At 40.4% G+C, this 27,470-nt stretch overlaps 2 protein-coding genes across 2 annotated transcripts; both read right to left on the minus strand.

The window, feature by feature from the left end:
• Positions 1–42: 42 nt before the first annotated feature.
• upf1 (UPF1 RNA helicase and ATPase) lies at positions 43–20,074 on the minus strand. The gene is made up of 24 exons (XM_034886785.1): positions 19,714–20,074; positions 18,984–19,120; positions 17,152–17,241; positions 15,554–15,721; positions 15,252–15,432; positions 14,455–14,616; positions 14,011–14,095; positions 13,647–13,745; positions 13,025–13,133; positions 11,481–11,640; positions 11,066–11,184; positions 10,411–10,575; positions 9,877–9,991; positions 9,529–9,672; positions 9,180–9,393; positions 8,869–8,986; positions 8,219–8,375; positions 6,874–7,016; positions 5,607–5,781; positions 5,328–5,409; positions 4,938–5,099; positions 4,591–4,859; positions 4,226–4,345; positions 43–3,140 (listed from the first exon to the last, which is right to left on the minus strand). The coding sequence occupies exons 1-23, from the start codon at positions 19,882–19,884 to the stop codon at positions 4,229–4,231; spliced, it is 3,342 nt and encodes a 1,113-aa protein (XP_034742676.1). The 5' UTR covers positions 19,885–20,074; the 3' UTR covers positions 43–3,140; positions 4,226–4,228.
• Positions 20,075–22,435: 2,361 nt separating this feature from the next.
• LOC117953675 (pyroglutamyl-peptidase 1-like) lies at positions 22,436–26,133 on the minus strand. The gene is made up of 5 exons (XM_034886937.1): positions 25,960–26,133; positions 25,511–25,563; positions 25,142–25,258; positions 24,770–25,002; positions 22,436–23,293 (listed from the first exon to the last, which is right to left on the minus strand). Exons 1-5 carry the CDS (start codon positions 25,988–25,990, stop codon positions 23,077–23,079), a joined length of 651 nt encoding a protein of 216 aa, XP_034742828.1. The 5' UTR covers positions 25,991–26,133; the 3' UTR covers positions 22,436–23,076.
• Positions 26,134–27,470: the final 1,337 nt, after the last annotated feature.

Consider the following 27,470-nt stretch of genomic DNA (forward strand, 5'->3'; position numbering starts at 1 on the left):
CAACATAAGTGAAAAAAATAGAAAAACAACTGCGAAGTCAAGTTGAAATAGCCAAAAAGAAGAAAACTTTAATTTCCGAGATCATCAACAGGAGAATCTTTGTGAACATATTTTATCACTACTAACATCAATCATTTAAATAGCAATAAGCCAAACTAATATTTTCATAGCAAAATAGAGAAGAGGAAAACATCCAACTCAATAGTTCCCCTCTAGGGACATGCACAGAGTAGCCTACTACAGGGGATGGGTTGGTCATTTGGTATGATTCATTTTATATATATTTGTTTTTAAAGAAAAGTATAAGAATGTATAAAGTTCAACTTAAAATATGTCAACAAACAGGTGCATCTAGTTAGTAATTGGGATCTTATCCAGAAAAATTGGCTTGAAGGCTGAGCGGCGGTACCGCACCCAGTTCTTATTATACATCCTGCTATAGAGAGATAAAGTCCATTCCCTTCTGGTGGACCACCCTGGACCTTATTTTAATAAAGTTTGTCTCCCTTTAGGAGCAGGCCTGGAGTGGCCAGTGGATGCGCATTGGCTTCCTCTTTCAGTAACGCAGGTTGCCGCTTGCTTGGAAGTGTGGCTGCTGTTGAATGATAGCAAGCCTTCAACCAGCTCTGCTAGCTTACAGAGCTAGACAAACTAACTTACTGCTTACTCCTGACCAGTACAACATGTATCAGATTTGTTTGTTTTGAGACGGTAGGCGAGTGTAACTGAGAAGCCTTTTAAGGCCCTGACACACCAACCCCACGGCTGACTGTTGGCAGAAAATGGCCTTGGACACACTGAAGCGATGCCGACAGCAGCTGATTGGGTCACGTGGGCCTGGTTTCTCTGGAATTTCAAAGCCAGACTGTCGCGGAAGCTTGTTCAGAGTACGATCTCGTATTTTACTAAAATATTTCACCGAAACGTGTTTCTCAAAACATTTAAAGCAAGAAACAGGTCATGCAGTTGCTGAATCCGTCTTCATTTCAGTTCAACAAAGGTCAGTAAAAAAAGAATTTGTCAGATTTTGAGAGACTCTAGTCACGCTCATCCCGCTCGTCATTTCCGGGTTAGTACTCCACCAATCAGATTGGTCCCTTGAGTCCAACTGCCGGCAGACCCCGCCTTCCGACCGAGCATGTCAGGTCGGCCAAAACAAAGGCCGCCTGCCCCTCCGACGGTTGACGGCACGGAGTACACCGAACAGACCTGAGTCGCTGACCACGCCAGACTATCCAACGGCCAATTATCGGGTCAGTGGGTCAGCACCTTTAGGGGCCGTCTACACAACAGAATGTTTGGAAAATGACATTTGCCACGTTTTCAAAACTACGCTGCAAGTTATAAATAAACACCGACTAAACAGATAATACAGACCACAACAGTGTAAAATAAATGTTAATTTAAGTTAAGCAATTTTGTGTCTCATATTAAATTGTAAATCTCATTTTATAAAAAACCATTTTGGTCAACCACTAAATCTAGCCGTTTGCCCTTTACGTTACACAACATTTTACTTTTCTACAAGTAAAAGACTTTAGGACAACAAATGAAAAAAACAACAAGGGGAAGACAGCAACACTACACTTGGGTCTTCTTCTCTTTATAATTTATAGAGGTTTTTATGCCAAATTTCACAGTGCACCAACAACACGTAACCTTTCTATTTGTTATCAATAGGCTTTCCAAAATGCTAAAATATCTTGCACCACAGTCAACATGGTGAAATCTATGATCTCTTCAGGACATTTGCTCTGAGATGGGACCTCAGACGCTTTCACCAGCCTTTGTATGGAGCGGTCGTGTTTGACACTCCATAGGCATGAAAACTCAAGCTCATGATTTCGTTTTACAGAAGTGATTTCTTACATCACTACTGTGAACATCAGGTGCTTTAATTGTACATAATCTCAGTGTTTTTTTTGTTTTTTTACTTTTGGAGAAGAGTCTTTGGAAATAACTGCCCTCTTGATTTGGCTTATTTGATGCATGTACCTATATATACGCTCAAGACGATTCCCGTCTGCTCGCTCTAGTGGCATCAGGGTCAGCAGAAAAGAAAGCTGCTTCATTCAGTTAGAAGCTGGTCACGGTTTTCACTTTCACTCTTTTGCACTACTAAAGTTACATTTTCACAAACAAAAACAAAATTGTCAGATCTCTGGAGCCCACCTCCTCACATCTGCAGACAAAGATGTTTTTCTTTTATGTTTATATTTTTAACAGCTATTTCCACCACTTGTTCTCTGCAGACCACCTTGAGAAAGACCTGCCTTGAAAGACGGGCCAACTACACTAGCCTACATCACTGAACAGCTCAATGAAAACAGCATGTATTTAGAAAACCTTCCAACTCAAAGCTGAGAAAGAAAAGCAAGTGATCTGTGGCAAAGTAATCCACCCATTTCATTTAAACTCCTTGAGGCACAATACCACAAGCACTGTTGAGTTCACTTGGTTAGCCAAACTGTGATTTCAAACTCTTCTCTCCTGGATGCTTAGATGTGATCAAATGCAAAGCCTCAGTTCAAGCTTTGAGTGTAAAAAAGTTGCCATATCAACTGCTTTAAGAGTTGTGTCCCCCTTTTTTTTCTCTCTCTGTTTCTCCAAGTCACAGAATATGTCCTGTTGAGATAGCCTTGGAGGGCGTTGTGTGAGACACCTTTTCTCCATCTTTCTCAGCTTTTGGAGCAAGATTCCCAACCATTCTGCCTGGAGATCCCTAAGGGTTCAGGGGCACGCAAAGGACAAGATGACACAGTTGCCCCCCCCCTCCCCCCTCCAGAATCGTTTGGACCTTCCATCCTCTTTGATCCGTCGAAGGTCTCGCCTCCCCGACTGTGCCCGCCTCGACAACGACCGATTTCTCCCTCGCCATGTCGTCGCGTGTGAGCAGCAGTCCCTTCTCTCCTCTACCAGGCTCGTCCCTTGCTCTCTTCCTGTCCAGCTCCACACCCATTGTTGCTCTCACTCTTGTGATTGGTTGTTTCTCACGGTCTCTCTCTCCTGTTACTTTCACACAGTGGTGCTTCAGTTGTAGCAGTGGAAAACGGGTATCCATGTTTGTTCTTTTTTGTTATTACCCAGATTAAAATACCATTGAACTTCGCTTCACACAGGCCTTGCTCCTTTCCAGCAACCTGTCAGACAAATAGAAAATATATGTATACACATTAATACTTGTTTGGGGAAAGGGGCATAAGTCTTTTCGTCATATGAAAATATTTAAAAGGTTGGAACAATTCCATGTTTTTAGAAGATGACTTACTGTCTTTCTGACAGAGAGTTAGACAGGAAGATCAATACCACTCTCATGTCCATATAGTAAATATTAGAAGTGGGAAACAAATAATTGATTCTTAGATTCTCTCTAGAACGATTAGATGCGGGATTCTGTTAACTTAATAATGTAATTTTTTTTTTTTTTTTAATTTGTTGATTTTTATTAAAAAGTTACTTTCTCCAGACATGTACAAATCAGAAAACGGAGTGACTGATAGAGGATAGGATAATGGAAACTACTTAGAGTTTAGGCGGAGTGCAGGGAAAAAAAGGAAAAAAGACAAAAAAAGTTTTGTATATATACACACATGATCTAATAAGACATGCATTACATAATTAGGCAAAACAGATCAAGGCTGTTCATTGAATTTATCAGATTACATCTGACCACCTCATGTTTCATGTTCTAAGAAGCCAATTCTCCACCGTGACTGAGATCACAATGACAGGAGCTGACTTTCATAAGCATGTTTAATGCTTAAGTATGGAATGACTACACAATAAAAACCTCAGTAGAGACAAAAACATTAAAACTTGTGTGTGACAAATACACAGTATGTCAAAATCTAACAAACTCTGATTTATATGTATATTTTATATCGCTGGCCTCTGAATCGGAATTGAAAGGTGCCCAGAAACTCCCACCCCAGGTAAATATTAGGCTAGAGCCAATTAGTTTAGTTCATCACACAAGTGAAATCTGGATGTTGTCACCTTTGGAGAGAGTGAGGCTAGCCTCTGTTCCCAGTCTTTGTGCGAAGCTACACAGACAGATAGAGTACATTTATTTATCACAAAGAGAAATTGCCAAATCACATAGCGGTATGAATGTTCCCACCCAGTTCACTTTTGGCAAGGAGGTGAATAATTTCCCAAAATGTCAAACTATTCCTTTAATGTCAATGAGTCATCTTAGGTTTTAGTCCACAGCGGAATTACTCACAGTCTAGTACTGGGACAGTCCAGTCACGCTGTGTTGGTAGGCCCGTTCCCCCTGGTAGGTGGAGTCCTGGGACAAAGCCACATCAATCTGGGACTTGAACTCATCTCCTAGGTAACTGTCCTGTAATGGGTCAAACAAAAAGTGAAAGAGGCCAGTCAACAATTACTCTTTCATTTCTTTTCAGGCCGAAAAAGAAAATAGGTGGTTTTGGACAAGACGAAGTCTTTACTTGAAGCGGAAACCCGGAAACATTTGGAATATACTTTATGTGCCAACAACTCTGGCACTGGGCACTAATTGCAAGGAAACAAACCAACTTTATAATTAGGATTTATTCACAATGGATGACAGTTGAGTGAACAAACCTGGGAGAGTTCAGGCTGGGAGAGCCCTGGCTGGCTCATTTGAGACGGCTGGCTCATGTTCATGTAGCTCTGCGTCAAAGGCCCCTGGGAGAAGGGCTGGGAGCCCAGGTCCTGGCTGGCCTGGCTGCCACTCATGTGGCCTCCATGTCGGTCTGCTCCTCCATGTCCGCCGCTGTGGTTCCCCATGTTGCCGCGGTTTCTTTGACGCCCTCCTCGCATCCCGCTGCCTCCTCCACTGCCTGCCTTGCTTTTTATACCCCCACCACGGCCTGGAGGAGAAATGTGTGTGTTATAGCAGTTTCAACTGAACAACATGTGGGCCTTTAGAAACTCTGGAGCTTACTCACCTGCTGAGGGTCCATTGACCTGCCCCATGTACCCAGGTGGAGGGATGGGGGGTATCACAAGGTTGAAGGGGATGGGGATGTTCAGGGAAGTCATCGGGCTGGAGCCTGTTCCAATCATACCGATCTGGTCATGGGTCTGGAAATACATATTGGACGAACGTCCTGTAAAGGAAAGAAGTAAAGGTTAATTTTACATTATTTGGTGTTGTGCAGAACTAGTCTTGTCACAGACATCCGTACAGAGGGCATTTGTTTTTGTGTTTGAGATGCTTTAGTAAGCAAATTCAACCTGTTTGACATGAACTACCAAAAAAGATACGGTAGAGAGCGGGTTTTAGTAAGAAATTGTGTAAGATTTGAAATATCAGTGTGTTGTTGAAAATGTCTCACCGTTGCTGCTGCGGTCATAAACAGATCCAGGAATGAGGGCCTCCCTGGCATCATACATGGCTGTGCTCATGAATCGACCACCCTGCAAAATAACAACAACAAGCAACATTATTTTCAGTGTTTTGAAGGCATGCCGTATCTTTTTGTTTTTGATGTACAGTGATTTTTTACCCTGTATTCTTTAAACTACTTGCTAAGTGCATGAGTAAATTTTGAATTGCAAAATATTCATAGCCCGTTAAACACGCAGAAACACACACACACACAACCACAACTCACAGGGTTGATGGTGTTGACAAGCTTGCGGGGCTTGCTGAATTGCATGAGGCTCTCCCTCAGGTTGTTAAGAGGGCCTTCAACCAGAACCTTTTGCTCCTTGTAGTAATTCAACAGGTGGTTCCACAGAGGCTGCTTGGACAGGGCCTTGGGGTTTCCCACAATAATCACACCATACCTACATGACATCAGCAGAAGATAACTTAAAAGGAGAATTTTCAACACGTAGCTCTGTTGTTTGGAAATTTGGAGTGCTGTCAGTAGAGAGAAAAATGAAACCAATGGGATGCTGCCTACACCGAGTTATCCTCCTGTTAGAGTTAGCACCCAACAGGCCTAAACAGGGCAAGTTTCAAATGTGTTTTTATCCTCTTAAAATGTTAAAAATGTCATTAAACGTGCCTACCCATGTGAAGTGATTCCTTCCAAGTGAACACAATAAATCTGACTGCAGTAGATGTGAAAGAAATGCGTGAAAGTTGTGCTAATTCAGCGGCGTTTAGTTCTGGTGTTGAGAGGCAGTTAGGAACCGTCTACAAACAACTAAAGAGATAAAAGGAAAATATGTAGGCTATCAATATAATTATTAAAAAAGGTAGTGTCTCCAAACTTACCTCAATCATAACTTGTCTCCTGCTACAGCCCTTACTGTTTAAAAAATAAGCAAATGCTTATTTTTGAAAGTATGTTTGTGTCTCTTTTGAGTGATGTAGTTTGTAGACGGTTCCAAAGCACTCCTTGCAGTATCAACACAGGAACTAAATGGAGCTGAATTAGAACAACTTTCATGCATTTCTTTCACATCTACAGCAGTCAAGTTCACTACGTTCACTCGGAAGGAATCCCTGCACATGGGTAGGCACTGTTAATGACATTTTGAACATGTTAAGAGGTTAAACATTTTTTTTTTTAAACTTGCCCAGTTTGAGCCTGTTGGGTGCTAACTCCAGCAGGAGGATAACTCGGTGTAGGCAGCACAGACTGTTTTTGTTTTTCTCTCTACTGACAACGCTTCAAATTTACAAACAGAGCTACATGTTGGAGTCGACCGGGCTTTACCTTTAAGGATTAAAAGTTATAGTTAAGGAATGCGTAGTAATAACAGAGGACATCAACGTATCAAAATACTTAGGAAAACCTGAAATCAAGACTAAACTACAACATTCAATATGCAAACAATGCAAAGAGTATAAACACATTTAGGAAATTATACAGAGGGGCCCTCTGGGGCTTCTGCAAACGGATGTTGTTTTACTTTGTTTATTTTTACCTGGCCCTAGTGAGTGCCACATTGAGACGTCTGGGATCATTGAGGAAGCCGATGCCCTGGTGCTCATTGGCCCTCACACAGGACAGGATGATGAAGTCCTTCTCTCTGCCTTGAAAGGCATCCACACTGGCTATTTCCACCTCCTGCAGAAAGAAAAAAGAAAAATTAGTGGGGGGAAAAACAGAATGATTTTTAGGATAATATATTTACTTAAACTAATGCTTTCCTTGCAAACGTGATATTGTTAAATGCAAATGGCTACAAACCATGTTTTGGAGCCTTTTTTTTTTTTTAAGATTATTTTTTCAGGGTCTTTTCCCTTTATTAGATAGAGACAGTGGACAGTTATGTGAAAGGGAGAGAGAGAGAGATGGGGGGATGACGCACAGCAAAGGGCCGCAGGCTGAATTCAAACCTGGGCCGCTGCAGGACTCAGCCAACATAGGGCGAGCGCACTTACTCGGTGAGCTATAGGCCGCCCCTGTTTTGGAGCCATTTTAACCTAATCTTAGTTTAAACTTAACATTAGCTGAGTTTGTTTGGGCCAGATTCCAATTTGAGTCCTTTGACATTCTATATCTATTGATAATAAGTTGGATACATCTAATACCAGATACATCCATTTACACAGCAGCAGAATATATGCAATGCTGATTAAATATTTATCTGGCACACTGAAATAATGCTACACACTTTTTTTCCACCAGCAACCTGATCTACATACTAAAGGTCCTCCTTTAAAACTATTCAGTTAATAAAATAAACTATTGATATGATAGGAATGAAGGTTTAACTGGGAGAAAGCGACTCTAGAAATTGGTGTGATGCTATAGTCTTGAGAGAAGATGTAACCCTTTGTTGGAGCTGTTGGAGCTACAGAAACACTCCAGTTTCAGTCGTTTTGCAGAGTGAATGCTGTTCTTCTACAATCACCGTCTTGTAGAGAGCACACAAACCCAACAAACAACTTTAATACTGGCCTGTCATGTGGTTACTTACAGAATTAACGTAAATTAGCAAACACTGATGACCAGCATCTGGCGGCTTTCCATTTGAACCACTGAAAGTGACGGTCAGCACTGGCTAAGAATGAGAAACTGAAATTGTATTAAAATTTCTTATTGACAATATAAAAAATATATATTTTAGGCCTTTGTTTTCACAGAACACGTGAAAACATGAAAGGGGAGAGAGACAGGGGGAACGACATGCAGCAAAGGGCTGCAGGTCGGAGTTGAACTCGCAGCCGCTGCGTCAAGGAATACACATGTGCGCCCGCTCTTCCAACTGTTCCAACCTGGCACAATACAACATTTAAAGTGCAAATATATATTTATAACCATACCTGGTAGAGTTTGGTATGAAGGGAGCCACTGAACTGCATGTACTGGACCAGGTAGGACCTCTGTCCCTCGTAGGGCGTAATGATTCCAATCTGATCGGGTTTTGCTCCAGCCTTTAGCAATCTTGTGGTTATTTTCTCTACATTGGCTGCCTCAGTCCTGCATAGACAGGAAGGGAAATCAATAAATAAATGACAAGAACATTTTATATAAACTGACATGGCACAGAAACTAACTATGGACACATGCATGAGCCAAAGGTTGACGTAGGGCTGCACGATTATGGCCAAAATGATAATCACGATTATTTTGATCAATATTGAGATCACAATTAATAATCACAATTATTTTTTGATTTTAACCAAAACAAATTTTACTGTAACATACGCTGTTTATAAGTGCTGTAACATCCATATTATGCAACATTCCTCCAAATTTGATCGTGGGAAGCCAAAATCGTGATCATGATTAAAATTCAATTAATTGTGCAGCCCTAGGTTGACATAACTCAGGAATAGATGCTGAGTTAGAAGAGAACTGCAAAATGTTAAGAAAACATTTGCTCTTTTCACATACAGTATAGTAATTAAGATAACAATGACTGACCGATAAATGAAAATCAGTTCAACATAATGATTAAGAAAGTTGAAACCTGTTGAGATAGGAAGTTCCAGAGCTGGCAATTTCCTCTTGGCCTTGGGTGACATAAAAGAACATGGGCTTGTCGGGCTGTGGCCACTGGAAGTCAAAGCCTTTCTTCACACGGTCCGCTTTGGATGACAAACAAATAAGAGTCAGGACAAGTGTGGCTGACTGAAGTACACAAGGACTAAATTGGAATAATGTAAGAAAGCAGCGTCATGTTATTGATGAGCATTTAGGGAGGATATTTAGAAGGCAGCTTAAGTGGGTATAAAGGGAAAGTAAATTAAATAAGCAGCTGAAAGTTTCTTTGCATCTTACCGGCAGTGACTCCATTCTGCAGAGAGCCCTCATAGAAGATGTTGGAGGGGAAGGCGCTGAGGGCCGGGTGCATGCGATACTGAACTTGAAGGCGAATTGGCCGGATCCCCAAAACGACAAGACGCTCAAACAGAGACTGTGACAAACCTGCTTTAGCTGCCTTCTTACACATCACCACAGGGCCTAGCTGGCAGTGGTCACCCACCAGAATCAACTATGGAACATGACATCAAGACAAAATAAATGACTGTGGACATCGTAGACCCCAATACTGGGGAACAAGAACAGTTTAAGCAGATTGATGATGCCAAACCCTATCCAGACACACTTTCACTCATGAAGCTCCTACCTGTTTTGCCCCCAGGACGACAGGCACCATGCACTCTGGTTCGGTGGCCTGGGTGCTCTCATCAATCAGGATTGAGCGGAACTGCATCTTGGCCAGGCGAGGATCCCCCGCCCCAACGCAAGTAGAGCAGATTACATCGGCATTCTGAGAAACAAACAAAAAGAATGAAGCAGACAAGTTTATGAACAGTGAAACATGACTTGTTGCAAAACGTTGCTACCGCTTTTACTTTTGAATTCATTTTTACAAACCCCAGAAACACATAAAAACCAGTAGGCACTTGAAAAATAACTGTTAAAAAACAAATATGTAGCAGCACTTTGAGTTCAGTAAGACCAGTGTTTATACCATAAGCAGCTCCCTCTCAGCGGTACGTCTCAGAGCTCTGTAGCGCTTCTCGTCTGAGGAGGACAGCTCTCCAGTCTCGTCCTTCAGCTGTTGGAGCTTCTGAAGTTCTGGCATACTGCAGGTATCAACCATTTCCATACAGTGAGAGATCAATGGTGGACTTTTGAGCAGAGACTCACAGTACATCTGTAACAGGCTGTATTACTGAGGGGTCTGGAATTATTTCTGGCCAATACTAATCATATTTGCACATCCTGGACTTCCAGATGCTGCTACACAATAAATGCCCCAAAACAAGCCAACGTTGCACTAACACAACTTGTCAGAAATGCTGCTGCATAGCAACATTCTCCTATTTAAGTTATTAACTATAATTGGGACAATTACCTTTTTTTTCAATTTACCTTTTCTAGACTAGACTAGATTGTGTGTATACAGGTATAAGCATGTCTGCTATTATAATAGTACCCACAGTTAACCACACACAGAAATGCCTTACAAAATGATTATTAATCATAGCCATTTATGCGTTACCTGTCCATGTTACGGGTCTGGTTGTGCAGAGCCAGGAAGGACACAGGCGAGTCGATAGCCTCCCTGCTCTTGGCGCACAGCCTCACCACCTTGAGGCCTGTCTGGTGGATCTTCTCTGTCAGCTGGTCGACGGCAATGTTACTGGGAGAACACACCAGCACCGGCCTGGAGGGACAAAAAGAAAAAGACAGCCTTAAGGAGCAAAACACATAGCCAATCCATGCTTTAAGAACATTATGGGCTAAGCGAGATATCATTACATTTATTATAACTAACACAATACCAATCAATTTAAAAACTTAATAAAACGGAATATCCTGAAAGACAGATGTTCGGTTAAATGTAGGGTCTCTGTGGTCCTTTGTAGTAGGTTGGTTTTCCTTTGTGGTACTTATGTGTATCTTTTTAATATCATTTTGGACCACTCTGTGTCTAAATCGTTGAGAAAGCTAGATCACTCAAAAGCTTGAATACAAAACTTGCTGGAGAAATCCAACTACAATCACTAGATCTGAGAAAAGTCTTTTAGATTAACTAACCCTAACCCATTAATTTGGCTTAGGTGGTGCACAAAACGTCTCTGGTGGTGGACTTAAACCTTATAATGGCCAGGAAAATCTCACAAAGTAATACATGACTTTTGTGTGTGCCTTACCCGTTGCCTTGTCTGGCCAGGTGGTAGACGATGGTGGCAGAGGTTACAGTCTTCCCTGTGCCCGGAGGACCCTGGATCAGACTGAGAGGACGCTGCAGCACTGTCTTCACAGCATACACCTGCATTAAGAAACCATATTCTATTAGCGTGCGAACCCTGGGGGCACGGGCCCTAAAATGCTTCATACAGTCACTATGTGTACGTGATATGAAAAAGAGTTATACATCTCTTGGATTTTTACCGAGATACCACAAGGGGTTAGTGTGAAACCGATTTTTTGATAGGAGTGACACATCCAAACTGTGTATGATCTTTATCATGTTGTTTGTGTGATCTGAGATGGGTATACCTTTTCTGATTATATATTTAAATAAAAAAGGTCTGTCAATCACATGACCCCATTTCTCCAACTCACCTGTGAGTGGTTAAGATCAGGAAGGCCTTGAGCGGTGAAGCGTTTGGGGAGCTGGCACTTGATGACCACATCCTCTACTTCATGTCCCAGCAGTTTGTGGTAGATGTAACCCGACACTGAAGTCTCATCCACGGCAAACGTCTTAAGGGAACTCTGCATCCTGGATAATGAAGACAGGAATATCAAGATAAAGTTGTGAATCTAAAAAAAAAAAAAAAAAAAAAAAAACATTTAGTGGAAAACATTTGCCAAAATCAACTGCCCCAAATGATTCCACTGATGAGCAGTTTCAATGACAACATTAATTTATTCATGTCAAACGATTAATTGTTTCTTCATAGCCGAATTTCAGTAGTTAATCGCATGTTTTATCACATGATTAAAATCCAATTATTTTGCATTTCATAACAGTTTTAGGTCTGTATTATCATTCTGAATACATTTGATTCCCTATCAACGTTCACAGTGTATCTTGATTGGGAATTAAATGAATACAAAGAAAGTTACTTTACTAACTTGACTTTTAGATTTATATTAATATTCCATATCAAAAAATATGCAACGAGACGAGTAAATGTCTTGAGAAATAGAGCTTGCTTTTTAAAAATGAGAAATGAACTTATACAGCATGTACAAGATGTCAAGATGGTCTGCAGTTAGTAACCCACCCACTCAAGCGCTTCAGTTAATTTTTTCAATTTGGTTTCATCCACAGGTCTGTGGTGACTTGCACTCTCCCGAATAGTGCTTTGCCTGAGTCCACTAGGATCAACTTCATTAGCTGTACTAGCTGCATGCTTAGCTCATAGATGGTAGCTTAAGGTTAAAGTGCTTCAGTGATATTTTAGTTTCATATCACACAAGGTGCATATTGCTTTTGACTCGTTGATGGAGCCGTCAGGGAGTTTTTTTAAGTAAATGCGCAGTTTAGAACGGTGTTGTTCATCTTCACCGCTGCAGCAAGAGCTAGGAAGTGTCTTTGGCAGCTTGACAACAAGTTAAGATGCCTCAAAGGGTCAAAATAGTAGCAGCCAATGATTCCATAGCGTAGCGATTCTTCACAGCAAAGTTTATTTGGTAAAAGCATCAGTGACTGTGTAAAATAAAGAATATTTGGTGCTAGTGATTAATGTGATGAACACAATTATAACGCATTATGTTCCGTCTTTAATTTCATTGCAATTAATGTGTTAATGCTGACAGCCCTAATTAATTTACTTTTCATGAAAATGTTATTTAACATGGTGTAAAATATTACACTTAATACAGAGCAAAGTCATTCATTGCAAATTGAAAAGCTTCAGATTTGCAAAATATACATTATCTTAAACAGGAAATGAATCTGTAGCCTCTCAGTTTAAAGCTGGAATATCTTGAAGTGCATGGCTCAAACTTTACCAAAATAACCGACCGACCCCCAGAGATGAAAGGATACATTTGTCAACTAAAGAAAAGACTGACTGATATTTAAAATTGGGTTTAGGCCTTGCACATACACATATCACAAGATAGAGACAACAATGTGTGACTTTCCCTGTGAATACCTGTCAAAGGAAGTGGACTTCCACACAAAGTCGACCTGAAAATTGTGGGGGATCTCCACTGGAGCCCCGGCACTGCTCCTTAGCTCTATGGCAATCTCATCTCCATAGTCTGGTACAGGAAGTCAATGAAACCGTAGAACCTTTGAACATATACTGCAGTTATCATCATATAGGTACGTCTAATTGGCTGTATTTAATCATGATTTTATTTACAGCATTTGCTGGGTGGGGAGCTAGGAATTGGGCAAAAATCTTCAACATAGATGCAACATGGAGAGTTGACATTATAATTGTTGAACAACATATGTGATAAGTATGGTGGAGTTACTGATACTTTTCAGAATAACGTTTAGAACTGTTGGGTATACACACCAACAATTGCTGACTGCACACTGTGAGAAAGACAAGTTTGCAGGTGTTGATGTAGTTTCCTACAGCTGCCACTGGATGCTACTAAAAACTCATTTGACTGATAGCACGTTTAAGTGAAGCACATTTAAGTAAATTTTAGCTCAACTAAACAAAGAGGCCTCCCTGTCTGTGACACAGCTTGGCAAAAGTGTGTGAATTTCAGATAATGTGGCTAAACTTTGTATGTCTATTATAACAGTCATAAGGATACTATCAGGGACTTTGATGACATGTCCAATGCCTTTCCATGGAGGGGCCAGGTCTCCTTTGTACCTCAGGCAAATTTCATCTCCCTGCATCAGTCGCATATCTACAGAACAGCAGAAGAGGTGGACAACAAAAAAAATAACTCCATCAGGCACAGACCACAGCATAGAGCATAGGCAATGCTAAATAAATAAATAAATAAATAAAGATTACACACACATACAAATGTTTAAATGACATTGGAACGACAACAGGTGTTTGTCACTTTTCTTAGAGGGTTGTCAGAATAAAATATCACTCATACCAAAGCATGATGATGATGATGATGATAACAATGAAAAACTTGAAGCAAAACTCAAAATACATACCAGAGTCTGTCTTGGGAAGAGTGAAATATGCAATCCTCTTTTTATTCAGGCCCAAGTCCCATCTGACAGTAATGTTGTCTTGAGTCTGTAGTAAGCAAGCAATATTAAAATGTGTTTCTCATACTTTAATGGCAGCAAACAACTTCAAAATTATGACGACAAAAAGTGTACAGTTTTTGGGTGAAAATCCCCAGTGGAGAAAAGTGCAAATGGACTGAAACACAGTAATTCACCACGCCTCTAGGTAGTACTACAAAAATTATAAATGACTGTAAGCATCATATCCTTTAACTCCAGCAATAGAGAATACACTAAATCAGTTTGTTTTTTAAGGCATCATTTGTTTAAACGTAAATTACTCATTGACTATTTTGACAATCTTGTCTGTTACAACATACGCAGGATCCTTTTTTTTCATTTACAATTTTCTAAAACTGTTTTTACCTGAGACTCTTTAAGTTTCTTATCGTAGTCAGCCTCCAGCTTGACGAGAGGGCCGAAAATGTTCTGGTACTGGTAGGCATCCTCATAGCGGAGCAGCACATGCTGGGGCTCCTCATCCACACCAGGCTTCTCCAGGTCCTCCAGGGTCGCAGTGGGATTTTCCTGTCAGAAGGCGCGCACACACACGCACAAGCACACACACACACAGCAAATTATTTTATTTTGTGTTTTATATCAAAATGCTCAAATCTCCTAAATCCCAACTCGGAGATATTCAAGCCCTTTTCACAGCAGACATTTTGACATGCCACGATAGCAAAAAGCACAGGTGTAAATAATAATGAATGGTGGCTAAATTCCATTTAGTTGCTTCAGGGTCCTGGTATTGTGCATACTGGCTCACTGTAACAGACTACTGGGATAATTTTTAAGAACGGAGCCATCGTTAATGTTATCAGTAACACTTGTGCTTTTACTACTATGACAAATAGAACGTGTCTGCTGTAAATAAGGCCGAAGAGTACACAGAAAAGAAATATACAAAAACGGTTAGATATGTGTGACTGTAAACAACAGGAAGTATCAAACAGAAACACAGGCAAGAAAGGGGCAGTGAAACTGTGAAACAGAAAATAGTAGCTCAGCAAACAGGCAGCAAAGTTATTTGCATCACACCCAACTGACTGTATCTGGTTAACTGTATAGATAAGCCCAACAGGTGCTCAAATTCAAATTATGCAAGTTTAGAATATTAACATGGTACAATGGCAGGCATGTGCCTAGTTGCTTTGAAATACCTTCCAGAGTTCCTCCAGCTTGTTGATCTGCTGGGCAGTTATCTGACGAGCCCTGAGCTGCTCCTGCTCTGAAGGAATTTTCACCAGCCAGGACAGGAAGCAGCGGTCCTGGATGAGAGGCTGCCACTGGGAGCTGTCCCAGTTGATGTCCTTCAGACTGCTCTGGCTGGCACATGGCTGCCTGTGTTACAACCACAACACAAATGTCAAACAATACCTGTGAAATTCTGTATTTTCTTTGATTTTCCCCCATCAGCAGAAAAGGTCAGGTACACACTCAGCTACATAAAAAGACCCCCTACCGGCATAGTAACACCACCACTGAGTCAGCTTTGGCAGGGATAAAGCCCAGAAGGAAGACATTACGACAGCCACAGTTGTAACACTCCAGTACCGTTTCCCCCAGAGGGCCATCTTTATGTAGGGTCACCTCCTTGGACTTTGCTCTCACCAGGTGGTTTACAATGTGGCTAAAAGAGAAGAGAATGTCAATTATTGCACCAGAAGGAGGGAAAACAAAAGACTAAATACCCTTGGTGGGAGGGTGTATTGTACACTATTGATATGTCCTTACTTATAGGCCTTTTATTCAGACTCAAATAAAACATGACTGCACAAGAATACAGCAAGGTATCTCAAAGATGTCCTTAGGAGAAATTACGTAAATGCGTCAAGATATAATTTGCGTCACGCATATAAATCTAAAATAACCAGCAGCCTCCAGCAACAGCGCAAGTATGGATTCCTCGCAAGTTCAACAACACATTGAGAAACAGGCTTGCACATGGTCTTCTAAAGTGTGGGAGTATTTTACTCTTAATAAAACCAACGATATGGCCCGCCAATATCCTCGGGCCAGGCCCTTCATCAAGTACTTGTGTTTTTTATTCATTACTTTTTAGCCTAATTGGGTTTGCTATGACTTAACATTAGCATTATCAAACGTTGTCAGTCGGCAGTGTTATTTTTTTGGTTGACCAACATCATGAGTGACCCATATTGATTACAGACAGAGTTATATTAGGCACTCTGCAACTTGCCTCATGTGGGATTTATTTGATACATCTGATTTCAAATGTTGCTAAAATTGTGTTTTGTACTGTAAGATTTAAAGGGAGAAAACAAGAGCTTAGGCTTTTCATTATTTTACCTACCGGTAAAAAAGCAAATACAGGCTAGCCTACTCTTTTTGGACTTGCTCTGTTAACTTTAAGTTTTTATTTTTCTATTCTTCCTGAAAGTGACTTTATTTTGTTGTTGGATGGATAGCCTACATCTGGCTTCAGGTTGAACTAAAAAGTATTTTTACCTGAACAGTGCAGCATTAAACAAGTTTAGTAGAGATTTGAAACTTATTGAAATTTGTTTAGTGTAAATTGTTAATAATTGAGAAATGGGAAAATAATCGCTAATCAAAAAATTAATCGTCCCAATGCAAAATTCTAAGTAATGACTAGATCACTGTCAGCGTATTCACACGATACAAGCCTACAAGATCAGACAATTGTCCTGCCCGTTCTCAGATTCCTGAAAACAAATAGTATCTTGCCGATGCTTTTTGTTTTTTTTTACAATGATTTAAAAAGGAAACTAGTAAAGAAACTATTTTAGGATTTACAAATATTTATTTGCTTCGGATAACTTCCTTGAATAAGAGCCTACGTGGCCCTTCAAAGTCAGTACACCTCAAAATCCTTTTTAATTTTGTTTTTAAATTCATACCCAAACACTAACTAACCATTTATGACCAAGGAATTTAAACACAACATGGACACATTGTTACAGCTTCTGTGTATTGTGCACTTGATATGACTATATTGTAGCTGTAAAATGACCTTTTCCGAGTTCATTTAGCCAACCGGGAAGCTCAACAAAAACTGATTAGATCACTGTATCTTACCTGCCGGATGTGTTTCCACGGCCATTACAAAACCACTTCTTGCTGGTGTTGCAGTAGACCACACAGGCTGGATCATGAATGCCACAGTAACTAAAATAAAAGTAAGTCAAAATTAAAAAAAGAACCACAAAACATTGAGGTTAAGAGCATGGGCTTCTTTCAAATCTAGTATGTCTTTCAGAGATCAAAACATGAAAATAAGCACATAACTTATGATAAATTCTAAATTTTTGAGAAAGTGACTTACAGTAGCTGAAGTGATAGATTTGGAAAATGTTGCATATTTATTAAACATGTAAATTAAAGCCTGAGCAATAAATTAGCCGGACTATGTTTGATTATTATTAACTCATTGCAAATATATTCGTATCACTGATGAAAAATGAGAAAAAAATGAAGTACCGAAATGCCAAAGACGCAGTATGTGTTGAATTAGTGTCATCATTCTATATGTGTCTAATGTAATTAGATTTAATGCGATTATTTGTCGCAATTGTAAAAAATTATTATATTCTAGGGGAACCTTATGAAAAACATTGTATGTTAGGGTTTTGTAAAGAAAATCAACATATGCCAAAAAATGATTTAAATCTGATTTTTTTTAACGCTCAATTATCAATACTGGGATCGACTTTAATATATAAAAAATAAATATCAGTTGGTCTATAATGTCAATATGAACTATTCAGAAAACAGTGTTTTTGAAAACTCCTCCTTTCATTCCAGGAAAATATGTATCCATGTAATATTCTAATTTTAATTGATATGCCCCTTGATCAACAATATACAAAGTGTGAGTTTTACCACAGCCAAACAGTAAAACAGTAACAGATCTAGCTGCATGGGTATAGAGCGTTTTCACCGACGTCACGTTCTGGACAGTAACCTGGATGCGTGGACATATTGGTGGCACTCGGTGTAAACAACTGAACGGAGTTCAGTGGAGTATTGTGCACATTGGGAAGGACTTGGACCACAAGAAAATACGCAATATTTCAAGAAATAATACTTTAATGGCGGTGCAGATCCCTACGATTTGGCTCTCTCTTCTTGCATATCCCAATACAGCTAGCCAACTACCTGCTTTTCTCGCCGAGCCTATACACAGCTGCAGACCTTAAATCCTACAAAGGTTTAGAGGCCCACATGGTGTGTGGATGAGTGAGGGAGACGCAGTACCAAGTCCATAACGGCTGTTGTGTTGTGAAGGCCAAAGTAAGTAATGCAAAAATGGTTTAATCCACCTAACCTTAACCGTATGACATCATTGCGATACTCAAGGTGTAGCCAAGTGACTCAATCATTTTTTTTTTTTCATTTTAAAGAGCCCCAGGTTGCTATCTACACTACCTGAGTGAGTTTAAGCTTTGCCAACCACAAGCGCCTCCTTTCCTCCAATTCCTCTCCCTGGTTTTAAATAACTTTTGGAAGTTGATAATATTTCAAATGTGTTTCCTCGGTCTGACCTATTGGTACAACCTAAAACACGGCAATAACAACCATTTTCCTTGACGACGTTAGGGATCTACTTAAATGCCTGTGTTTTGTTGTGATGCGGAGTACTTTCAATATGGCGACGTCTTGTCTGATGACGCGTAGTAAAAACCCTCTATTATTTTTTTTTACTTTTGCATTGCCTATACTGCAAATTTAGATTTACATTTCAGACATTGTGGTCAAGAACAAACGGCCACTGAGATTCCCACTGCAGTTCTACTGGGCTGAATGTGCAAAATAAATAAATAAACAGAAAATGAAATAAAATTAACAAGTGATTATTCTCCCTCTGTTGACACAGTCGTGGCACCAGTCATGGTAGTGTGGTCCCTAACCTGCATGCATGTACAGGGAGATCCTTGGTGTAGTAGGTGTCCTCCTCATCCTCCTCAAAGTTCAACTCTGCCAGCAGCTGACTGGCTTTTACCAAAGAGTCATCTCCATTCTGTAGCATGCTATCAGGGCCATTAACCTGAGGATACAGATGTATAGAATCTTAACTATGAACTGAAACTTAATGTCAACAGTATGTGGGAAATTAAAAATGAGGGATCATAGATCGACAAAATATCTGCAAATAGTGCAGAACCTGGACAGCCAACGAGATAAAAAATAAAAATAAAGCCTAATTTGGTCATATATTTCGCTTCCACAATCTTGCTTGTCTGTCACATCAACAAACGGTTTGTTTACAGCAATACCACACTGGCACACTAGTCTCCAACTAATTGTATCACTGTGATTAATGTTGTCAGTGGATAACTATCTAAAACATATACGAATTATTAAGTATAAATATGGGCATTTGAAGCTCCTTTGTTTTGTATGGCAATAAAGTCTTGCACTGAAATGCTAGCTATCAGCTTGCTAGTTAGCTAGCTAACTGTGCAAGCTAGCTAGCTAGGTAGCTGGCATAATTAGCAGGATAAACAGCATGGTAACAGATGGAAGGCGTCAACCGGAGGTAGCCAGCGATGTTGTTAGCTAACGTTAGCTATTTCACATTTTTTCAACATGTGAGAATACACATTTTGACACCGAGCCGCCACGAATAACCAAACGCACCTGGTTATCTAGCTGACTCTGGGTTTGGCATTGGGTCTGGGTCTGGCTCGGCAGGGTAAAGTCGGTAAAGTCGTACTCGGAGCCCTGGGTGTCCGCTCCCAGCAGCTCGGCTTCCTCGGTGTCGAGGAACGTTAGAGTCTGCGAGCTCGGCCCGTACGCCTCGACACTCATGTTGTAGCCTTCTTATTAACGGTATTTACCCACCCCGACGATTAATCCACAAACTGTTGCTATTCCAGGGGAAACTAAATAACTGAGACACAGCACAGATGAAATAATTACAAATACTGGTGGTGAAAGGGAGCCTCGACTACGGCTGCATTCCATTTGTATTCTCCCCCGCACGTCTCCTTTCCTTTCCTTTCCTTTCCTCTCCTCTCCTCTCCTTTCTTCTCCCTCTCCTCCCTCTCCTCTCCACTCCTCTCCTCTCCTCTCCTCTCCTCTCCTCTCCTCTCCTCTCCTCTCCTCTCCTTGCTCACTACCAGTCTCGGTCAACTGCAGGTAGCGAGGAAAGAACAGTAGACATACATTACAGAAAGTGGGACAGTTTATTAAGGTCATAAATGTCCGCTCTGTCATTTCATGTGTCTAAACATTATGCTCTATGTTAGGTGACTACTTTTTGTTGACATTCAAAGTATTTTCAAACAAAACCGGCTGCTGGATCATGCTTCATGGTGTTTGCGCAGATAGTTTTTGTTGCCGTTTGTGGAGCCTGGGCTGTCTACAGAGACAGCGTTTTGTTTTGTGTGTGACAAAAACTGTTGTAGTCTAAAAAATGCGTGACATCGCTTAGAGCACCTTTAAGAAAGAAAAGTGCAACAAATGTGGGAGTTAAGAGATATGAAGTGTAGCCTATGTAAAGCTTTTTCGCATTTCTTTTTCATTTTATTTTAGTTTATTTGACAGTGTCAATTCTCTTTGTTAGAAAACTGTAGGCCATTGTAACTGTACTGTACCAGAACGGTAAATGATCCAGAGTAAAAACAGAAGCCTTCTAATTTTCATCTGCCCAGATGTTAGAAAAGGCACGCTACTTTATAGAATAAAATCATGTATTGTTGTGTAAATGTAAACGCAAAATAATCTAGTATACATCAGACCAATCTAGTATAAATCAGACCAATAAATGCAGCTGTCTTAACACATACTATATGTGTAAGCTAACAAACAGCAACAGAAAGATTAGAAAAGATCAATAGACAGTATTAATTTTCTGTTATCTAAAAAACTGTGTAAATTTGCAAATTCAAGGGGCTATGCAGCCTGAGCATTACTTTTATAATAATAATTTATATTGTATACTCCTTTGTTGATCCCCTATGGGGAAATTACACTTTACACTGTTACACTGTAATTACACATTACACACACACCTGAAATACACACACATGCTCAGGTCCTATACATGCACTTATGGAGAAATGTCAGGGGGGAAGGGGGGGCTGCCAGTGCTGGACCAGCGCACTAAGGGGGGTTCGGTGCCTTGCTCAAGAGCACCATGGCAGTACCCAGGAGGTGAATTGCAGCTCCAGCTACCAGTCCACACTCCAAACTTTTGTCCGAACTGGGACTTGGACCAGCGACCCTCCGGTTCCCAACCCAACTCTACGGTCTGAGCTACTGCCACCCCCTGTGATCATGGTATTAAAATACTTTCTCATGGGCTCGGGCTCACTAAACGTTTTGGGGGCCCTGACAAAAAAAACTAACAACCTCTTATTAACAACAGCTATCTGCTGAACCATTCTGAAGCTTATATTTTATGAAAATTATTAAGGCCTATTTATAAGAAGCCGATAGACCTTTAGATTCACCATGTGACAACCTTCACTAACTTTAGATTATTTTTGATTAATTACATTTGAATTCAGTAAGTGTCTTTAAGGAACGTTGCTATTTGTAAACTACCAGGTCCATTTTGGGTCCTCATGTACCACCTCCTAACAGGTTAGGACATGCTCTCCTTAATCCTGGCACTTATAGGTTTGAAGAGGTAATACAATTGTTTTACTGCTGTGCCAAAGAGTAGAACTAAATATGCATCCCAGTGAGATTTTTTCTTTTTCTTTTTTACAAGTTAGAACTAATTTCCTATTTTGAAACATTACATAAATACAGACTTTGATATTGCTTGTTCAAGCGGACTTTAATACATGTTTAATGTTCTAGTAACACCATGTTCTTTTCACTCTGTCCTGCACAGATCAGTCAGGTCAGAACAAGTTCAGCAGGTCTGTCGAGCTGCACCCAGTGTTACTGTTAACTACCTGCACCAAAGGAATCGTAAAGTAAATACACTATTAAATAATTCATTTGAAAACTACACATGACAAAGCAGGGGATATCTGTCTGATAGTTTTACATCTTACTGCACAACAATTCTCAATATCTTCAGACACGGGTGTGGTTCTGTGTGACACATTAAGTCAAAAAACATTTGCATGTACATATATTAAAGATTCGAGCATTAGAAAGGTGAACAAAGTGTCTTTTAGGATAATTTACTTGTATCTCCAAAGAATTTTATAAAAAAATATTCAAAAATATTTGTATTGTTGCCCATGGATCCCATACGTAAATGTTAAAAGCATATTATAAGGACTATTTTTTAGTTTGTGAGAGTTAAACAAAAACAGCATGTTGCACTCACAGTGTAAGCAGTGCAAGCAGTATTTGATCTGACGGAGGATTCAGACTGACAATGACACATAAAAAATAAGCCTTTGTGGGATGTTTTAATTGTACACAGCTTTAAGCTGGCTTTGCCTTGCAAAGCTGCACTACAACTCATACATAAGACAGAAACATTAAAATTGATTATTAAATATTGATTGCATGTGAAATATAATCCCTGAGATAAACAAATCAGTGTAAGTGTGAATGTTAAAATTTCTTCAGTTTTCCGTCATGTGAAGAAGAATATGGCGTAAATAGTAAGTTGCACCATAAATGTTTCCACAGTGTAACACCATATATAACGTTCAGCTACTACCTTGTTTGTACTATTATATCTTAATAAAGTCACATAAATCCTCCTTTCACATGTGACAATGTTCTTACGTCCATTATTGATGTTGACATCTATTTTCACAGTCTTATGAAAGGCAGAGTTGTAGAGACTTGACTAACACTCACAGATGCCCACTACTGCACACACATGCAAAGACCCGGACTACAATAAGCAGATGCTGAAGTCAAACCTGTAAAACCTGTAAAATACAACACATGGTTTAAAGTTGACACTAGTATTATAGTTAAAAGCACTCAATTTATTCACAGGATCCTGTTCTTGAACTGTAAGAGTGAAATTAATGCCATTCCTTTTCTGGAGCTTATGGACATCACTTCCTGCACTATAAGTCATACGTAGTCATGCTGGTGGTGGTGCTTGTGGTTGCAGTGCTTGTTGTGTTTGTGATCCAGTTCCAGCAGTTTGAGCATTTCCTGTATGGCGGCCTGAAGAGCTCTTCCCAGCTCCTGGCTGCTGTAGGGTTTTCCTAGTGGAGGCACATGGATGAAAGCGGAGTGACCCTCCCCCAGGTACAGAGAGGTGTAGTAGGTGTAGTCACACAGATACCTGCCAGGGAGCCAAAGGATGGATGTTAGGTTATAAAAAGGTAAAAAGTCAGTGTTATCACATTTCTACTTTGCTGAACAGACGAGTAGAGACTTAAATGGGGGTGCATGTGACAAAGGCTATGAGTCAACTATGCAAAACAGTAGCTAGGCCCCCCTACCAAAAGACATTTCACATCTTAATTACGCCGCAAGCAGTGATGAATAGGCCCTCACCCCTCCCGGCACGTCAGGGGTAACGGCGGGATGCCGGTTGATGTAGCTGTGGATTTCCTAAGCGTCAGACCATGCATGCACAATTTAATTTCCTGGGTGGAGTGCGTGGCAATAGAAATGATGTAGCCTACTGCAAATTTTGTTACACACCCCTTGTGCACTTTAGAACACACACTAATAAATGTCATGTTGCTGTACGTCATATGTAGTCCACACCATGGACATCAAATCCTCTTTGTCACATAAGGCTGACCCTCTGTTTTCAGTAGGTGGTGCTATGACTATTACTCAATATGGGCATGTAGATGTCTTCAGGCCGGGACTCTTTTCCAGCATGTGAAATTTGGGGCGGACTGAATTATGTAAAGTCAAGTTACAAAAGAATCCTGTGTTATGGCCAAACATTCAAATTGCATGCAATTTAGTTTTGACATGCTGCTGACCCAATTTGAGAAGGATCTGTTGAGTTTTCTGGCAGGAGTTTCAAAAAGTTCCTGTAAAGGGCCTAAAATTATGCATTGTGATAACCTATGACATCATTTTTTCACCAACAAAAAGTTCCTGTAAAGGGCCTAAAATTATGTATTGTGATAACCTATGACATCATTTTTTCACCAATCGACTATATCTTCACATCAACCATATATGAAACAAATGATGAGTCTAGGAGGAGTTTGACTTCATCTATTTAAATTCTATATTCTATTTTAGAAGGAGAACCCGGAAATGAGTAAGGGGAAATGCAAGACACCAAGCCACAGCCATGTGACATGCGTTGTCATGATACAATACATTTTTCAAGAGGTGCACGTCAGGCTATGCCGTAGGGTCCGTGTCTCCACATGCAGTCCCTGTATGCGCAGCCACGTGTTAGATTTAACGCAGAACCATAAATCATGCTTTACTTGCACATTCGCAGTAGCTAGGTAAGCACTATTAGCTAGTCAGAAGCAGAGTATGAGGGCGTGCCATGCTAGCAGGTGTGTGTGTGTTACAAAGTAACTCCAACAGAGCTATTTGGAGCAGTTTATGAACTGTGTTTTCTGTTGGAGATGGTAAGTCTTTGATGGTAGGACTTTGTAAACCTATAACATGTACAAAAAAGATACATAACAAAATAAAGGAAAGGGAAAAAGCCCCAAAAGCATAATATGAGCACTATAAATAAACTAGAGTAATTGCTGATGTTATTAGTAACACCTGTGCTTTAGTAGAATTTGTGCATATGTAGATTTTCCTATGTGTAAATAACATCAGATACCTTCCAGCATCCTTAGACACAGAAAGAGCGACCCTGAGGCCAGATTCATTGACCCTTTGGCAGACCGTCCGCATGTCTATGACTGAGTGTATGCAGTCCGGGCCCCTGTCCATGCAACACTGGGAAGCTGGGCAGAAGCTGCAGTTGTCCAGTCGTTTGTAACCCTTGTTGTGGCCGCATTGCTCCAGAGTGACAGTGGTGGCTAACCCAGAAACACCGACATGGACCACCAACTGCTCGCAGGACCCCAAAAGACAGGTGGCAGAGGTTAGTTGGGTTTTGATCAGTTGATGGATTTTAGCAACATTTCACATACATTAAGTTGAAAAGATGTGGTGTTTCATGTACAGTATTGTGTATTATATTGAATACCTGTGGCTGATGCTCTTTCCACAAAGTTGGCAGTAGGACCTTAACAGCCTGGTATTCAACAGGCACCTCACACACATGAAGGTCTACTGCTTCACCCAGCCCTAATCGCTCCAGTTCCTGTGAGCATGAGTAACATATATATATATATATATTTATATAGAACTTAATTGCAGTCTTAAAGGCCTTTAGAGGCCCACAATAAACAATATAATGAAATGACAACCCCTTAATCAGGTGAGGGAAAAACTCCCCACAAACAAAAATCCACGTTAAATGCATAGTGCATAAATGCAGCTCCATATTTAAATGCCATGTTTCGGTCCTTAACTGGCACCTTTGTTGAAAATGAACAACCTGATTACTGATTACCTGTACTGCCACCCAGCTGGAGTTCACTGCATGCTCACCAAAAGGCTCAAAACCTGCACAGAAAAGAGCAGCAAAAAAGATTCTTAACCGCAATATTAAGACACAGTCCAGGAAAGTATATAAAAAGTCAGTGAGGATGTTAATCTGACATGGACAGAAGAGATAAGAGTAGATGGGCTCTTAATTCAAAGTCCATAGGTTGCAAGTTAAACATTAATTGTAGTAGAGACAGAATGATTTCTTTCTCGCGGTCGTTCAGTCTCCTTCTGATATCTTTGTTTCTTTATTTAAACCAGCAGACAAAATTACTCTGCAGTGTCATTATATATTAATAATGTAAACACAAGTAGAGAACTCTATGAGCTGTAACAGCACTGTTGTGACAAAAAAAGAATCATTTAAGACACATTTGTCTCTCACCAGTCTGCTGACCAATTAAAACCTCTCACCTGTTACTATTACTTTCTTCTTAGTGGCCATTATCCTTGGTTGTTGTGACAGGAATTGACATAGATTTGTAATAAGGGAATCAAATATCCCAAACAAGAATGTAGGGATTGTCTGCGCTGGCTGCTCTCTTCTTCTGGCTTAGAGCTGAGAGGAAGTGACACACCAAACCTGGATGGATCATACTGCCATCTGCTGTAGGGGCATAAACGCATTTGGCTAAGAAATGGCATGAATTGGTAGTTCCTTAACATGCAGCACAAGACATTTTTGGAAAGAGGACAGGAGAGGATAAAATGGAACCTTTAAATCCAACTGTGTTAAGGCAATAGAATGTAGTTCAAGCCGGGGTGTGCTGAAGCATCTGCACTGCATTCACGGAATAAAGGTTAGAGAAGCCATCTTGTGAGTGGCCAAGTAAATGAAAAACAACCCCCCCCCCCCTCAATCATTAGAACTGAGACAGCCCATGAATGAACATTTAACACCAAACCAGCCGCTGCACTGGAGCAGCTTAGTGGTTTTACTGGGCAGCCCCCAGGTGTGAATATGTGTACTGTTAGCTTCTCCCAAGGGAGTCAAAGTCAAAGGACACTTCTCTGGCTGAGGGAGGAGAATTGTGGCTACACAACCTCTGACACACTCCAATACCTGGGTTAAGAGGACGAACCTTCTTCCCGGTTTGTTATCATCAAGGCAGAGCTAATCTAATATCGCGAACAGCCATTTTTTTTTTCATTTGCAGTGCCGTCCACACCCTTGTGTTGCGAAATGACTCACACAGTCTGAACACGGCACCCTGTGTGGCTCCACACTGGCACAGGGAAGAAAATATGCTCTCCAAAGGGTGGAGATTGGTCTTCATGGAAGGGTATTTCAGGTTAAATGTTTCAAACAATGTTCTCTCATTCATGCCTCTATTTGTAAAATCAACACTGATTTCTGCCTCTGAACCACAACACACACACACACACACACACACACACACACACACACAAACACACACCACTCGCACTGCAGTCACTTATAGCCTCCTCTTCTCCCTCAACCCATTCACCTTCTTCTCTCTATCTCGCCTGCGTCACTGGCTATGTCAGTGTTGCCATGGAAACTAATGATGCCCTCTCTGCTCAGTGGTGCTGATGCAGACAGTCTGCTGACGTCCTTGCTGTTTATGGGCTGAATAACAATATTCTACTGTAGTTTCCACCAGCAGACTCAATGTCTTATGCATGCTGTATTCTTCTAATTTACTTTCTATTCTATTCTATAATGCACTATTATATTATATTCTGTTGTATTTTCTGATGCCCAATTCTATTCTATTCTATTCTATTCTCTAATGCCCTATTATATTTTGCTCTAGTCTATAATAACAAACTATATTATATTCTGTTCTATTCTATAATGCCCTATCATATTCTGTTATATTCTTTTATAATGGCCTATTATATTCTGTTCTACTCTATTCTAAAATGACCATATTGTTTGTATTATATGTTCTACATTGTGC

The sequence above is a fragment of the Etheostoma cragini genome, chromosome 12 (genome assembly GCF_013103735.1).
Source record: "Etheostoma cragini isolate CJK2018 chromosome 12, CSU_Ecrag_1.0, whole genome shotgun sequence".
NCBI lineage: Eukaryota > Metazoa > Chordata > Actinopteri > Perciformes > Percidae > Etheostoma > Etheostoma cragini.

What these genes read in the sequence shown, in the direction of transcription:
- upf1 (XM_034886785.1), bottom strand. Translation starts at nt 19,884, where the DNA reads ATGAGTGTCGAGGCGTACGGGCCGAGCTCGCAGACTCTAACGTTCCTC. An exon ending in AGAGTCAGCTAGATAACCAG is followed by an intron (nt 19,121 to 19,713) that starts GTGCGTTTGGTT and finishes CTGTATCCTCAG; the next exon opens with GTTAATGGCCCTGATAGCAT. An exon ending in CTCCCTGTACATGCATGCAG is followed by an intron (nt 17,242 to 18,983) that starts GTTAGGGACCAC and finishes CTTTTATTTTAG; the next exon opens with TTACTGTGGCATTCATGATC.
- LOC117953675 (XM_034886937.1), bottom strand. Translation starts at nt 25,990, where the DNA reads ATGGCCACTAAGAAGAAAGTAATAGTAACAG. An exon ending in GAAGAAAGTAATAGTAACAG is followed by an intron (nt 25,564 to 25,959) that starts GTGAGAGGTTTT and finishes TTTTCTGTGCAG; the next exon opens with GTTTTGAGCCTTTTGGTGAG. An exon ending in CCAGCTGGGTGGCAGTACAG is followed by an intron (nt 25,259 to 25,510) that starts GTAATCAGTAAT and finishes TCATGCTCACAG; the next exon opens with GAACTGGAGCGATTAGGGCT.